General features: G+C 38.3%; 1 protein-coding gene across 1 annotated transcript; it reads right to left on the bottom strand.

Annotated features, from left to right (window-relative positions):
• Nucleotides 1-182: 182 nt before the first annotated feature.
• On the bottom strand, nt 183-15,135 carry LOC121424704. The gene is made up of 8 exons (XM_041620454.1): nt 14,546-15,135; nt 9,225-12,882; nt 8,478-8,675; nt 7,158-7,227; nt 4,706-4,906; nt 4,092-4,322; nt 3,318-3,550; nt 183-2,749 (listed from the first exon to the last, which is right to left on the bottom strand). The coding sequence occupies exons 1-8, from the start codon at nt 14,811-14,813 to the stop codon at nt 1,339-1,341; spliced, it is 6,270 nt and encodes a 2,089-aa protein (XP_041476388.1). The 5' UTR covers nt 14,814-15,135; the 3' UTR covers nt 183-1,338.
• Nucleotides 15,136-16,597: the final 1,462 nt, after the last annotated feature.

Raw genomic sequence — 16,597 nt, 5'->3', positions numbered from 1 at the left:
CTTACAAAACTATAAAATGGTTGATCATTCTCAACTTTGAAAGAACAAGGTAAAAAATCTTCTGAATTTGAGTTAGTCACTCCCCAATGCAAGGGCTCAAACCTAAAAACAAAAAAAAATGCTATTATAAGCAAACTTGCTATATACAGGTATTTACATTATCGTGTTCATGTACCACTCTAATACACAATATATATGTGAAGAAGTGAATTTCTTTAATTGCTCCTTCCTCTTTCTGTTGTAGAGTTTAATTGTGTTGTTTCTGTAGGGAAAGCAGACTTGCAGTTATTTAGTCGCGATTTCCATTCCAATATTTTTTCAACAGAGAAGAAAGGGGGTGAGCATAGTGTTTCATAATTCCTATGAAAGCTCATTGGTTCCATGACATTTGCTCTGGCGACAATTGCTCCCTTGTGATTTCCTCACACCAATGAAATGTCCACCTTCAACCCTGGTTTTAACACTATTCTATCCCAAAGCTAAAGCTAAACTAAAACTATTGCAAAGCTAACCCTACAACTAAGATGAAATAAAGCCCAGAGCAATTGTCGCAGGAACAAATGTTGTGTCAACCTCGTATCACTAGAGTGCTCCAATATTTCTCTGGCTCCTATTATCATATAGTATCAAGTACATTTTCATCAATTACAAAACATACTAATTTTCTAAAGAACATGACTAGAAACACCCTGGCCACTCAAGAGCATGACATCTAGCTATAATATGAAGTACGAGGTCTGCAGCATGTAACAACATTTCTTCATTGATGTCATATCAAAAGTGAATTTTGTATTTTGGCAGATCAACGCTAAGAATCACTTTGTAAAAACCTCTACTATGATTATCTCTAAATACATGAAATAAAGATCCACACATAACCTCCATATTTTGCAAATTTAATATATTTATCATGGGGGGGGGGTAGATCAAGAGAAGGGGAGGGAAGAAAGGTTCCATACTGATTGTCACATTAAAAAATATTTTCCACTACGATTACATCTGCAGTGGAAGAAATCAACATGGTTTGTTAACTCAATGTAAAAAAAACATATATTGTTTACATCCAATATATGCAAGAGAAAACAGATTTATCAGAAATTTTGTACACATTTAGGAACTTTAACAGTATATTTTGGTAAACTACAATGGAACCCCTCTGGCTTGTATAAAATATATTTCAATCTAATGAAATATCCAATTAATTAATGCAACAGCATAGATGTGTTTTTTTTAATGATATGTGTTCTTGTAGCAGGCTTAAAAGTATTGACTTGCAGTCACAGGTACAGGACAAGAAATCAATTTTCAACTTTACCACCTCAATCACTCACTCCCAATTCAAGATCCAAAATCAGCATATTGTCCACTTTCATCTTGATATCCACACTCCTGTCTATACCCAACCCTGAATTGCATGTGTGGATCTAGCAACCCAGGACCAGGAGTGGGAGACGACTGTGGCAGGGCAACTTCAAAGTTTTGGGGCACCACATTGGGGTAGGCAGCAACGACTGGAGGGCGAACAAAAGATCTGAAGGCACCTTGGTGGCTTGCCATAGCAAGGTGTCTTGGTGATCTGAAACATCCTTGGCTTGGAATGACAGGAGTGGGACTAGGAACTCTGAAAACAGGTCCATTGTTCATATGAATAGTATGCATGGGAGGTCTGTAGTTGCCGTGGATGTCAGCTGGAGCAGGGTGGGGTGGAGTTCTGCAAGCCCTCTCAAATACAGGTCTCAAAGGTGCCCTACAACTACCATGGCAGTGTGGTCTATCATGAGACTCTGGTCCTCTGCAAGTCCCTTGGCTGATATCTTCTGGGAAACACTCACTGGGATGTTGGTCCAGAGGAGACCGACAAGCGTGCCTCCCGTCCCGGAATGGTGGTGGCTCATGCATCGCTGGCCTATCTGCTCTGACCACTTGCGGAATGTGCGGATGCTCCTGGCTTACTGATGAATGGAAGTAGTCAATCACCACCCCTGTTCTTGCATCTCTCTCTGTGATTCTACAAGACTCCCACTGTGAATGGATGTGTGGTGATGGAGTCCTACCTTGGCAGGGACTGACGGGAGATGTGCGCTCTTCCAGGCAGGGTGGTCCAGGGAGACCAGGTGATCTTTCATGTGGAAATCCTTCATGGAGCATATGGGGATTCCTTGAATTCATGTTGTAGTCACCGTACTCCTCAACGATAGTCACTGGGCTCATACCTCTTGGTACTTCATTTCTGACACTCATAGCTCTGGGATGACCGACTCTCTGCTCCGCATGGAAGTCCTGGATGGGTTCAAACACTACATCATCACAGCGAGGATCTGGACGATCCCTTGTTCCAGAATATAAGGGTGTAGACTTCTGCTGGATGCACCTTCTGTCGTGATTCATCTCATCATCCGGACGTTTGTTGGGTACTGAAATCAGCATCTGTTCGTCACTCGGAAGTCTCAGATTCCTAGGCTGTCTCCCCTCATCATGGTCATTTACAAAACCAAGCCGAGATCTAACAGGGATTCCTCTAGGTTTGATGATTCTCTGCTCAACACGTCTTTGTGGCTGTTCTTTATCTGGCGACCTTGAAGATCTCTCATATGAATGCTCGCTCATTTCCCTGTTCCCATGATATACCTTCACCCTCTTGGCCTCCGATTGATCCTCATATCTGTACTCCTCTCTTCGGTCACAAGTGGGCCACTTTTTGCCAATTTTTCTATCTGGGTTTGACTCTGTCCTTGGAGGAGACTTGGATCTATCAATAGAAATATAACAAGAAGTCTTTCTCTAGTGCCATCACCATAAGCACAGAGAGGTGGGTTTCAAAAAGCTGTTTGTGAAGTTATACATGACCTCATAACCAAATTGATGGAAAGCCAGTCAGGATTTTTCATATCACTTTTAATGGCATCTTCTCTAGACTTAACTAAAAAACATTTTCGCTTTGCATTTTGAATCATAAATATAGGCTACAACATCAGCAATTCCACATGCTCAGGGAAGAATCAAACTTTATTTAACATTATAATGAGGTCAAATTTAAAGTATTCCATATTTTATATAATAAAATACAAAAAATAGAGAAACTACAGCATCTTTGGGTCTGTCAATATTATTTTTTTTGGTGAAAATAGGCGAACTACAGCATAATTGGATTATTTTTTTTTAGCATAACGCTTGTTGATTTCTGTTTTTTTATTTAAAAAAAAACAAACTTTTTTGCAAAGTGGGGTGAATTTCCCCTTTAATGGAAAATCACATCATTCCAAAAGTCACGAGTGAAAATTTGAGTCCTATTTTTGAAGGATAGTAACAAAATTTACCTTGGGGTAGAGCGCTGGCGTGAGGTGGTGTCCTCTGCAACCTGTTGCATTGAAAGTGGCCCTCCTTTCTTGGCAATGAGAAATGCTCGTTGGTAATGCCGGATGATATCCTTCTGTTTCTCCATGACAACATCGCTTTCACGCTGTTGCTGATAGAGCTGAATTAATCTTTCCACCATCACCTTTTGACGTTGGCAGATCATGGCTACATCATCAGATACATTCTGTGTTGGCTTTTACAGGTAAGATAGGAAGAAAATGAGTACAAATAAGAGGGTACAAGTAATTTGGAGCATATTCAGAGGCATCTCTAATTTATTACATCATGCTTAAAAAACAAAAGCTCAGAGACCTACAAAACACTGCACAAATAACCAGTTTTGTTCCAAAATGTACTATATTTGGGGGGGGAATCATATAATGATATGACATCATACGTTGTCTTATGCAACTCTATTCACATTATTGCCAACTTCTTTCAAATTAAGATATTCTTTAAAAAGAATTTGATTCAAATTTCATCATTGCCTTTCAAAGAAAAAGCTTCTTGCTGCTGCAATTCCCTTTTATTGGTGGGGGGGCATTTTACATTAAACTTACTTTGTACAGACAAATGTTGCAGCACTTATATCAGTGTCTGGACAATCCCTTCAGGGGATTTCTGACCTGATCAAGACTTTCAACACTTATATCTGACAGGAATATTATAAGAAGTTTCATCTGTACTTCTAAGCCTTGTCTATGAATGTAAAAAAAAATTAACCCCCAAAATACCTGCAGTCCAGAATTATTTTGCATCAGTCCAAGGCGGAGTTGAAGAGCAGGAGGAAGCTGCTGCTGAAGGCGTCTCTGTAGTTCTTGCTGTTGCTGCTGCAATTGCTGCTGCTGTTGCTGTAGTTGCTGCTTCTGCTGTTGTAGTTGCTGCTTTTGCTGAAGTTGCTGCTGCAGGATTTCCGAAGGCTGAATCACTGGGCCATTCCTGATCAACTGCTGAAGGGCCAAGTTCTAATCCAAAGCCATTGTTACAATCAGGAAGTATAAAATAAAGTAAAAGACTGATCAGGGTCGACCAAATGTTGATCTGCACTCCTTTGTAAACAAGTTATCATCTTCCTTCCCCAAAGTTCTGGCTTTATGAGTTTTATCAGGTTAATACAGAAGAAGAGCTTTGAGAGTGGTAAGGTATACAGAAATAGTTGATCTATGAAATACAGAAAGAATAGCTAAATGTTAAAGAATTTTTAAATCTGTTATTCTGTAGCGTGGTATCATGACAAAAAAGAGAAAACACAGGACAGAAGTATCTAGTACGTCATTACTGAGACTTGAACACATTTCAGGATCTTGATAAATGTTTGGGTAACAGTATTATAACATGAATAACTCACTGATGACATGTTGGCAGCGTTTTGAGCACCCAGTCTTTGTTGTAAGGCCAACCGCTCAGAAGCACTTAACGGTTTATTGGCTAGCAGTTCTGAAGCGCTCAGTGGTTTGGAGGCTAGCCGTTCTGAAGCACTCTGTGGTTTGTGGGACGACCGATTCCTGTTAGGACCCAAGGCTCGCCGGGGACTCCTCTCTTTAACCGCCTGCATTACATACCCATTATGGGGGATTATAGTTCATTTTTTTAAATTAAAGTTTTACATTCTAATCACGGAAACAAAAGCACAAACATGTGCATATCAAGGTCAACCATTAGGAAATCATGGCCACACCAAGACTTACTAATGGTGCGCTTCAGTGTTGATGTCGGAATATTTTTTTAAATATTGTGATAGGTGTGTATCACAGACCTTTGCTTCAAAGAGTTTGTATAAATCCGGGACAAAACACTTCATAAACAATTTCCAGAGATGTATGACACACATAACAATGCTCTGTGCATCAATCGCTTGAAAATGGTAAGGGTTGTATTTAATTTAAATCTCTTAAAAAAGTACAAAAATATGAAGTCAGGCAGTTGTTTACTGAATGTGTGTCTCTGTCCATCGCACCAGAAATACTATTCACTAACATGAACGTGTATTACTTATTAGAAATGCTCATGGCAATTAATTGCATAGGACAACTTGACATTTATGTGCAAAACCACAATCACAGCAAAACTAATAAGAAAATTCATGTCGGGACTAATCAAAGCCTGTCATGAAGCAACTGTTGCACCTGTTTGAGTGCAAAGAAGCATAACCACCTCTCTATTAACACATAAAGATGTGTAAACAGCATGAAGACAAACTCTTACCACATATTCAGTGCTAACTATATCTGGTGTGAAATGAACAAGGAAGATTCTCTAGCTACTGTAGAAAATGATAAATGCACAGCAAATCAGCAAGGGTATCTGTCTTGTAGCCAAATTGTCTTATTTTCACGCACAAAAAAATAACTTCACAACTCAACCTGAGATACTGGTATTGGTTTAAAGACCACATGGGGGCTATTTCCTTAAAATCAATCAGAAATGAGTTAAGAAAACAACTTAATTATTAACATGGGTGGAAAAGGCCTCACTTTTCTGAACAGAGAAGTTAGAGAAAATCTCCAAACAAGAAACTGTTCAGGAATAAATTGCTCAATCTTTTGAGAATGCCATTCTGACGTCACTCTAGACAGTGTGTCCCACTCCAGAAAGCATGCAGTAGGCCTCTGCATGCTGATCCACTCTTTGTCAAGACAGACAGGCATTTCATTGAAAATTATACCAAACAATGAAGCCGCATCATCCGAGAACTTGGATGCTTATGAAAAATAAGAGTAGTAATATGGACCAGAAAGACATTGTTAATAGGGAAAAAATGATTGATATTAATAAATTTTTAAAAACTAAACAGAGGAGGAATCAATAAATCATAAGATGTGCCAGTGAGTATATTCATTTTTTAAATTAGTTGCTGGAAATTATCAAATTTCAATTCTGAAAATGGTCTGTATAAATTGTCAAGATTCTTTTCACTTGGGCTGGATAAAAATTCACATGTTTGAATTTGTTCTAAAGAGTTGTTTCGTTTAATTTAGTTTTATTTATAAATTTTATATTATAAAACCAAAACAAGATATACAATAATGAAGAATAGCAAATGATTACAAATTGCAAATACCCATAAATATGAATGGGTGAATGGATTACTTTATTTCTAGCCCTTGATGAATGGCTGTTTTTCTTACAGGTCCCTAGAGGTGGTTACCGAAAGAAAGCACAGAGAATTATCGTAAAGTCGTGCCTTCATATGTCCTGGAGAAACTTCCAATACAAAGAATGAGCACAAGCGTGGGAATAAAGTGGTATGAATGCATAATGATGAATATGCACAGGCAGGTCCAACCAAAGTTGAATTCTTCTTTCCTGCCATCATTACAAGGAACATACCACCAAGAATTGTCCATCACTCATTTGATGAACTGTACACTTGTGAGTGCCAAGAGACCAGAACAGACATAAAAATTATGATGTTCAATCAACATCAGTATGTTCAATCCAGTACAGCACAAGAAAGCTCCAATACTTGCTCTGCATGGTCTGAACTGTTTGACAATTGGGCATCAGGAATAAGGCGTCTTCTCCAGTATAAAAATACTACATGTATGTAGCATTATGTTCTCTGCATGATCATTTCTTTAATGCATTTTCCTCTGTTTATCTCTTGTTCTTTCTATTTGTTTACCCCCCCCCTCTCTCTCTTTCTCTCCACCTCTCTATTTCCTTATGCCCAACTTTATTTCTCTAACTTTCAACCCAAATCCCAGAAACTCTTTCATAATGATAGTTTTGTCATCAAGTAGCATATATGTTCCAATTTAGATTGCTTTCCCTTCTTGTTTGAAGAAGGCAAAACTTACCCTATGAGCTTCTTGACTTTTGAAAACATATCGTGAGTTTTCGTTCCGGGAATGGATGGATACTTTATACCTGAAAGAACAGGACAGGTTAACCTCATAAGACAAATGTTTCTTGTTGAGTGATAATAAGGCAGAGTAGCAGCAGCGGCAAAGACAAAACTCCAAATCTGCAAACTGTCGATTGTGATCTTAGGAACATTTCCTTGCTGACGCCTATTACATCACTCACCATTTTGTGAATTGCTCAAATGCAAGGAGATAGTGCTATGCACTTTAATTTGTTTTAAATGTCTTGTGACACTACTTATATTCAAAACACATATCTTATGTTATGTTATGAGAAACTGTACATGTCCTGCCAAACATGACTTACTTTTCTTATTTTGTTTGTAATTAATGTAATTCTTTTCAACAATGAATCTTATTAAAAAGGAAAAAATTATTTTCATTTCTTATCAGTATACGTATATTCATTTTGGCACAATGGCTTTTCAATGGTCTTTGATCAATTTTATCAAAAATCCTTGATAACAAAAGTTTAAAAGGAAAATATGGTTGAAGAAATCATTCATAGAATAATAAAAATAGATATTGGATAATGTACATGAGGAAAATTCTGACATATTTTTCATTCAAAATCTTTAGCAAGGTTAATTATAAAATGAATTAAATTATTGAGGTTTGTTGCTTTAAATGTTTTATATTCAGATGATTATTAATAAAAAAAAACGGTGTACACAAATTTCAATTCACATTGCAATTGTGCATTCAGCAGCAACAATTCAAAGGGTGGGCAAATTCCCTTCACATTACCAAAATATCCAAGTTTCTTCTTGATAACTTTTTATGTCGCTTGAGGAAATTTTATTATTGTTTCAGTATCATCATGCTTAAATGAGTCTTGACTACAGGACCAGGTTAAATGTATAATTGAAACACAACACTTAGCATATGGTATGATAAAATTTTAAGATAAAAAGAAGTTTTTAGTAAAAAAAATTTCACTAAATATCATGATCAACAAATCCTTAGTTAGCTACATTAAAGATTGAATTTTCAATAACCAATTAATGAAATAAAAAGCTTGCTTATGTCTTTCAATTATAGCTCATCCTTATTATACATGTATAGCTATTTAGGCATAACACAACCATGAAGACTTGTATTTTAGTAAATCTATCACCTAAAGGGACCTGTGTTGAGACTTTATTTGGGAATCAAGCGCTTTATAAACGTGGAATTTTATCATTTATCAGAGAACATGACATTTCAACAGGTTATATATGCTAGCAACGCATAAACCTTAGGAAAGCAACCTACTCTGGTTTGGAATCTCTCTGACTTTTATCTTCACTTCTAGACGTTGTTGTCCTTGACATTGTCCTTGACCTCTGAGGGGATGATGGTAGCTCTCTGGAACTTGAGCTGCACCGTTTTTTAGATGACTCAACACTCATATCTTTGGTAGATGTGGAATTACCGCTGTCATCCACCGATTTGGTTTCGTCTTTTTCTGGACTAAATTTTTCAAATAGATACAGTGGAAACACATAAAGTTATTTTTCACTAGTTGAAGCAAAGATAGTTCAAAATGGTTTTATAGGATGGGGGAGGGCAAGAGGAGGGGGGGGGGGGGGGGTGGATGGAGATCACAAATTTAATTGTTTAAATATTCAATGATTTCACATAAATTCTAGTTGTGAGTAAAGATCAAAAATGAATTCAAGCATAATCCTCCGAACTGATAACCGACATTTACATTAAAAAAATAACAAGAAAACTGGACATAGCATCCATTGATAGTCAAGTATTTCACCAAAGTGATAGTAATACATCTACCACATGTACTTAGCTGTATTGGTAATTTTTAGAAGTCAAATTTCCTTTAGATTTCATCATTTCACCTGTGAACTTACTAGATCTCAATCCGTTATGATAAAGAATAATTAAATGTGATTTCTTAATAGGATGTAAATTGGATTTTGAAGACTTATTAGCGTATTAATCATTGAAAATTTAAGAGGGGACATAGATTAATTAAAGGATGATATCACAAAACCAACTAACCTCTGTTTAGTCTGCTGGAGATTTTCATCCTGTAGAAGATCCTCAAGGTTACTCATCAGATCTTCGGTATCACATACAAGGGACAATGCATCCTCATTCTCAGGTGCCTCATCTCCAAGACAAGCATTTCCTTGAGGCTCTTCTTGCAGCTCTTGCAGCTCTCCTAGGTCATGTTCTGGTGTTGAACCAGTCTCTGAATACACTTCCTGTTTAACATCAAGTTTAATCCCATCATTTGTATCCACCACCGCGGCATCGGTGCTCTCTTTGGCTTTCACGTCGCACAGACTGTTGACAATTCCAACTGAGCTTTGACTTGTATTGTGGTCTTTCATTATTACTGGACTAGGAGAAGTGGAACCAAACTCTAGATCTAGGGCATCACTTAAACCACTCAATGAACAACCCATACTTTCATCTGAGTCCTCTAATACAGTATTAATGACAGGAATATCCAATGCCCCACTTGTGACTGATAGTAAATCAACATCACCTTGATCAGTATCTGCTTTGCCTGTGTTACCTGTGTTACAACCCTCATCCTCTTTCTCCTTCAACTGCAGGGCAAAAGGCTCTCTCAGGTCATCAAACCTATCTGATGTTGACTGTTTAAAATCTTTCATTAGAGAGGTAACTGAATGTGCTTTTGATTGGTTGTTTGGGGAGCCTGATAGATCAGATGATTCTTTTGCAAGATCAAGAATCATATCATGCCCAAATTGTGAAGATACATAACTATCTACAAGTGCATTTTCATTGCTGAATGTAACAACAAGGCCTGTGGATTCTCCAGAGATGATTTCCCTTCTTTGGTCAATCCCAAAAGTTCCATCAGATTCATTCATTTTCTCTGGTGATGACTGCTTTTCCGCCTCAAGGTGCAGATAAGAGAATGGAACTCTGCCTTTGCTCTCTTCTTGATCAATGTCTTGCATACTAAGTTTATCTCCTCTTTGGCATGTTTTCAGGCATGAATTTTCAGGAAGTTTCAGGTGGAAATCATCATTTGCTTCTTCAAGTGACTTTCCAATCTGTTCTGGAACAAGGTTGCTTTGAAGACAGGTATCATCAATACAATCAGGGCTATACATTCTTTGTGGTATTTCAGGTGATGGCTGACGACTACCACTCTCATCAAGACACTCCTCTGTAAAGTCCAAACACACGGAATCAGAATCCAGTAATGCTTCATTATTCACATCAGTAGATTTTAGATCATCTCCAACTTGATTTTTTTCTTGCCTCTCAAACTCTACTTTCTGGTCATTTGATGGACTCTCCATTTTGTCTACTATGGGTTCAGAAAGTGATAAAGTGACTTTAGAACTTATTTCAGAATGGTCACTATAATGATCACTACTTGAACTATTTTGAGAATGATCAAATCTATCACTCTCACACTGAAACAAAATGTCAGTGTCCTTCTCTTGGTCCCATTGTTTCTTGTCAGGGAGGACTTCATGACTAATGAGATCACCACTGGATTTGCTTGCATCATCACACACTGCAGGGTTCTCTATAAACCCTTCCTTCACCTCTTGTAGATGATTGTTCACCATGTTGATTGTGTCAGTGCCTGGAACAGATTCTTTACTGACCTCATTGACATCTTGAACTTCTTTAGTTATCTTAAAACACTTAGCTAGCAACCCAGCCTGTTGCTTAGCACAAACATACTGACAGTCCTCCACAGGCACATTCCCAGTCACTTCTGAACTAATGGGCGGACTCCAATTTGCAGGTTCTGTGCTCATAGTAAAAGTGCCCTCCTTAGTAGTCTTGTTCCCCTCCACTGCTTGATGGTTTACTCTATCTGATTCAGAGATAGTTTCAGAGTGTGGCACTTCAATAACAGTTTGCTTCTCATTGCATTCTGATACACCTTGATCTTCTTGGGCCACATATGCCATTTCACCAACAGTCTCTAGCAAATCATCTTTGTTATTATTTCCATCTTCCTCAAATTTCACCTGAGAGCTTGCTTTCACTTGTGACTGCTTTGGCCCTGTCACAAACTCATGATCATGTTCTATTGACTCTGCTTCTTTATCTTCACTAACCGAATACCCACAGGTAGGAGATGGATCATAGATTTCATCTTTCCCTTTTTCATCATTAATCTCCATTTGTGAGACAGAAGACGTACCTTGGTGTGTTTGGCTACACTTTGTGTTAACTCTGTCTGGCATTTCTTTCTTTTCATTTGGTACTTGTATTGAAATATGTTGTCCCGCTGCTTGCCAAGACCGACCAACCGATATCCCTGGCCCAGTCTTTTCATTTCTAGTAGCCAGCGCAGGATTTATTCCCAGTTTTTGTTTGATGCCAGTATGGTCCTGTGTTGTTGTAATTCCCAGTTCCTGGTTGATGCCGGTATGGTCCTGTGTTTTTGTGATCCCCAGTTCCTGCTTGATGCCAGCATGGTCCTGCGTTTTTGTAATTCCAAGTTCTTGTTTGATGCCAGTATTGTCCTGTGTTCTTGTAATTCTCAGTTCCTGTTTGATGCCAGCGTCGCTCTTTGTATTTGCATTCCCCAGTTCCTGTTTGATGCCAGCATTGTCCTGTTTTCTTGTAATTCCCAGTTCCTGTTTGATGCCAGCATAGTACTGTGTATTTGTAATTCCCAGTTCCTTTTTTATGCCAGCATAGTCCTGTGTTCTTGTAATTCCCAGTTCCTGTTTGATGCCAGCATTGTCCTGTTTTCTTGTAATTCCCAGTTCCTGTTTGATGCCAGCATAGTTCTGTGTATTTGTTTTTCCCAGTTCCTTTTTTATGCCAGCATGGTCTTTTGTTCTTGTAGTCCCAAGTTCCTGTTTGATGCTAGTATGGTCCTGAGTTTCTGCAATCCCCATTTCTTGTTTGAGGCCAGCATGGTCCTGTTTTTTTGCAATCCCCAGTTCATGCTTGATGCCAGCATAGTCCAGCGTTTTTGTAATTCCCAGTTCCTGTTTGGTGCCAGCATGGTCATGTGTTCTTGTAATTCCCAGTTCTTGTTTGATGCCAGCATGGTTCTGTGTTTTTGCAATCCCCAGTTCCTGTTTGATGCCATCATCACTCTGTGTATTTGCAATTCCCAGTTCCTGTTTGGTGCCATCATCACTCTGTGTATTTGCAATCCCCAGTTCCTGTTTGGTGCCAGCATGGTCCTGTGTTCTTGTAATTCCCAGTTCCTGTTTGGTGCCATCATCACTCTGTGTATTTGCAATCCCCAGTTCCTGTTTGGTGCCAGCATGGTCCTGTGTTCTTGTAATTCCCAGTTCTTGTTTGATGCCAGAAATGTCCTGTTTTCTTGTAATTCCCAGTTCCTGTGTGAAGCCAGCATAGTCCTGTATTTTTGTAATTCCCAGTTCCTGTTTGATGCCAGCATGGTCCTGTGTTCTTGTAATTCCCAGTTCCTGTTTGATGCCAGCATACTCCAGCTCCTGTTTGATGCTAGCATGGTCGTCACTTTGATGAAGCCAATGGTTAGAATTGTCTTGTTGCATATTGGAAAGCACGTCTTTATGTGCTCTTGAATGTCCCTTATCATGTGGGATCTTGAATTCATGCTGTTTAGATTTATTCTCCCTTCGCAACTGTGACAGAAGCATTCCAACTGATTTTTCTGAGTTTTTCAAGTTCTGAAGCTTACTTTGGTCCTCGCTATTCTTTACTTTTCCTGAATTTAAAAAAAATCACACAAAATAAAAAGAAAATGTGTACCATTGTACGCATTTATTGACTTATCCTATGACTAGCAGATCATCAAAGTTTTTTTTTTTAATTGTTAACTGATTATATCCATTTTAGCAAGTTCCCTTCAAGTTGTGATTTTCACTGCAGATATTAACAAAATTCATCCCACCAGAATTAATAAACCAAATTGATCACTAAGAAGTCTTTTACTAAAGGGGCAAAACATGAATATTTGAAATAGTACACCGAAATAAATCTGAGGTAAATAGCAAGAGGGGCAGTGCATGTTGAAGCCAATAAAAAATACACGGAAGCAGATCAATTGGCAGGTTTCCATGTTATGATCATTTGACTTTAAATATAACAAGGTGGTTCATGAACCACAAGTCTTCTGTTTACCTTGTCATCCCATGGACATATGGTATTACCCAATGGTTATTTGTACCAAGCGCAATCAAAATTGATGCAAAATAGATAAATTTGAACAAAAACTTGACCCGACCCCTTGATGACCTTTGACCCCATCACCCTCATGATGCAGAAATAAAAGCAAGTTGAACAAAAACATTAACATTATTATTTAAAATGACTTTTGAACCCATCACCCTCATGGCATGCAGGGAATAAATTTACTTTATGATGGTGGGCCCCAAGTCTGCGCACCTAACAATTTGAGTTAAGATTTAACATGAATTTCTTCTTATTTCACAAAATCTTTCAGTTGATAATGTTCCTTACATGATCATAATGAGTTAGTGTGCCAAATATCTCATAAAAATTTTAAAGAAATATATGATTTTCTTGGAAAAAATCTCGGGCAGTCATTTTCAGATTGAAAAAAAAATGGTACCCCATGTCTGCGCACTCATTCACTTTGCACACGATTCGGGGATTTTGATGACAAAAGGCTGCATTTTGAGACCGTCACATGAAATGCCCTGAATTCATTATTTTTCCACCATTTTGAGTCGGATTTTTTTATGAATACCTGTCTATGCATTGAATGTGTAAAATTCGTGCTCGTTGCGTATATTCTTTTACTAGAATCGCGCAGATACGCGGGTGCGCAGACTTGGGAGACCGCGCAGACATTGGGGAACTGACCATACAAATTGGAAAAGCATTTTTAGTCATAAGAGAAAAGCTCTTAACTACTTTAATGTACAGTCATATGTAAAAATATGCTATACAAATGACTTTCTGCATAGCAAAAATATGGAGCAAATTGCAATGCGATTCCAGGAAAATGATTCCCTGCAATCTGCATTGGCACACACAGTGTCAACATAATTGATGCAGAAATAAGGAAATGGGAGTAACTTGAAGTTAAAACTTGACCTTTTAAGCCCTAGCCTGTCTTGTCCTTGAATTAATCCCACCCTCGACATACATTACCCACAGATCATATGAACCAAGTGTCAACACGATTGATGCAGAAATAAAGATATGAGAAACGAGAAACCGATTCACTCAAGAAGTGAAGACTTGCCCTTGCTCATTCGCTTCTCTCACAACTTTAACTTTTACCCCCTCTCTCAAAATTTTGTGCTCTTATTAATTTACTAATAATACTAGTAAAGTACAATACAACTATTACAGTTTGACATTCATATTTCAAAGAAACATTTAAGGCTTTATAGCCTTACCCGGTTCTACGGTCTTGTCCCATCCTTCGACTTCGTTATCGGACATCTCAGATGAAGATTCCCCTGAAGAGTCGGGATACATCACTCTCAGCTGACTGAGAGCATTCTCCTTTGGCTTGGGCTTCGGCCTCGTCTTCGGCGCCGGTGCACGCACTGCCAAACTTTCCTTCATCTTTGCTTTGTTTCCTGGCATCACATTTTTAAGATTTTCAGGCCGGACACAAATACTGTCTTTGACAGATGACAAGTATGAATTCCTATTCCACATAGCAACCTCAACAGAACAGTAGATCAAGTTTGAAAATCCATCGTAATCTATCACTCCACGTGTCGTGAACTTTTAAGATGCGATATGTGCACATTTCTCGAAACCGTTAATAGTGCAGTCATGTTCAAAGTGCACAGGCCGATATGTTGTATTTTATGGTTTGTCCCCCAACTTAGAAGTGTATTGATCAAGTGTAAGCGGGTCCAAGACGCTGTCGATTTGATAGGATTCCTCGATTTCACAGGCGCTAGCGCTAGCACGCTGTGCAGGTGGTGGATGCACCGGCCGGAACAATTCCTGCGCCTCGCTCGAGAGATTACGATTGGTGAAGAACGAACTGCAACAAATTGCTGCACGGATGAATATATGGGGAGGATGGCCAAGGGGGGGGGGGGGGGTCATTGTATTGGGTCTATGCAAGGAGGCCGAAAGCGGGGGGGGGGGGGGGTCCAAATAAATGAGGAGACTACGAGTTTTGGCCCCCATGTACGTCCTTAAATAGAAAATAATCATTTCAAGACAAAATTTTAGTTTTAAACGACTATTTACATCAATCAAAAGAGTGCACATGGGGCCGTTTTCTGAAAATTGTCTTAAGAAAAATATTCTGTTCCTGTTAATTTCTTGATCCAGTTTCGAAATGTGTTTATCCTCTACTATTGCCCCTTTTTCATAATAAAATTCCTCTTCTGCAGTAGGCCTTACGTATGCCACTTTCGCCTCTGATTAGTGCCTCATTTAAAATACACCCGCCGTATGCACTTCTGACAAATGCCCCCTTTCTTTCAAATTGTTCAAAATTTTCACGGTAAGTTGATGAAATGTCATGGAAATTATCATCCTTTCCTTTCTGCACTCAGGTCGGGGCAGCGGAACAAGGAGGGGGCGCTCGCCCTCACTAATCCGAGGCCATAGGTTCTTTTCGTTTTCAAAATGAAATGTGCCCTTTGTGAGTGGATTAACACTTTTTTAATTTGCACATTTTCGTCCAAGATGTTGATGCTCATTTATTTTGGTATATTGTGAAACATTTCCAACCTTTTCCCTTCATTTTCTCTCTATCTTTTGGGGTGGTTGTTTTTTAACCTTGTTATCTTACAAACATTTTATGCCTAAAAATGGCATTTGGCCTCTCACCATACAATACAGTAACACTTTTCATTAAGTTATTACTACATTACAAAAAAAAAACTTGTAAACAATACTAAAATTATAGCAAGTTTAAAAAATTTATTTTTTTTCTTTTTTTCAAATTTAATATAGCTCACAAATAATCAGAAATCCCCTTCATTTGATTTTTGCTCAACTAGTCTGACAGTAAAATATATTTTTATACCCATTTCCCCTCTTGACATAGTATAAAAAGAGTCATTACCCCCCCCAAAAAAAAAAAAAAAAAAATCCTACTATCCGCCGCCGCTGATCCCTGCTATAAGATCATTGAATTTGAACACTATGCGCTCTGTCTTTTAAAGTGAGCTAAATATGCTCATTTTGTTAAATCTTTGTTTTAAGAATATGTACCCTTTTTTCCCACAGCAAGCCCCCCCCCCCCAATTTTCAACTTCGCTCCACCTCCGACTAAAATTTATATGAATAAACGTTTCTGAAAGGATGTTGCATGATAAATGAGTTAATAAAAGCTTAATTCAAAATTTGATCGATCAGACGTGAAAACATTTACGCATACTAAGAGCTGATCGTTCGCTCGATCACTCTACGCGTACTTAGTAAAATTGATAGTTTTCATAAGTAAGAAAGTTATAGCCTTTCACATTGAGTTT

Source organism: Lytechinus variegatus, chromosome 12 (genome assembly GCF_018143015.1).
Source record: "Lytechinus variegatus isolate NC3 chromosome 12, Lvar_3.0, whole genome shotgun sequence".
NCBI lineage: Eukaryota > Metazoa > Echinodermata > Echinoidea > Temnopleuroida > Toxopneustidae > Lytechinus > Lytechinus variegatus.
Note: the sequence above shows the minus strand (reverse complement) of the source record. Positions and strands in the feature narration are given on the sequence as shown.

Excerpts from the sequence above, each read along its gene's own strand:
- LOC121424704 (XM_041620454.1), bottom strand. The coding sequence starts at position 14,813 with ATGTGGAATAGGAATTCATACTTGTCATCTGTCAAAGACAGTATTTGT. Across the intron at positions 7,228-8,477 it reads CAGAGAGATTCCAAACCAGA|GTATAAAGTATCCATCCATT; the intron begins GTAGGTTGCTTT and ends CTGTTCTTTCAG. Across the intron at positions 4,323-4,705 it reads ACGCTGCCAACATGTCATCA|AACTTGGCCCTTCAGCAGTT; the intron begins GTGAGTTATTCA and ends GCTTTGGATTAG.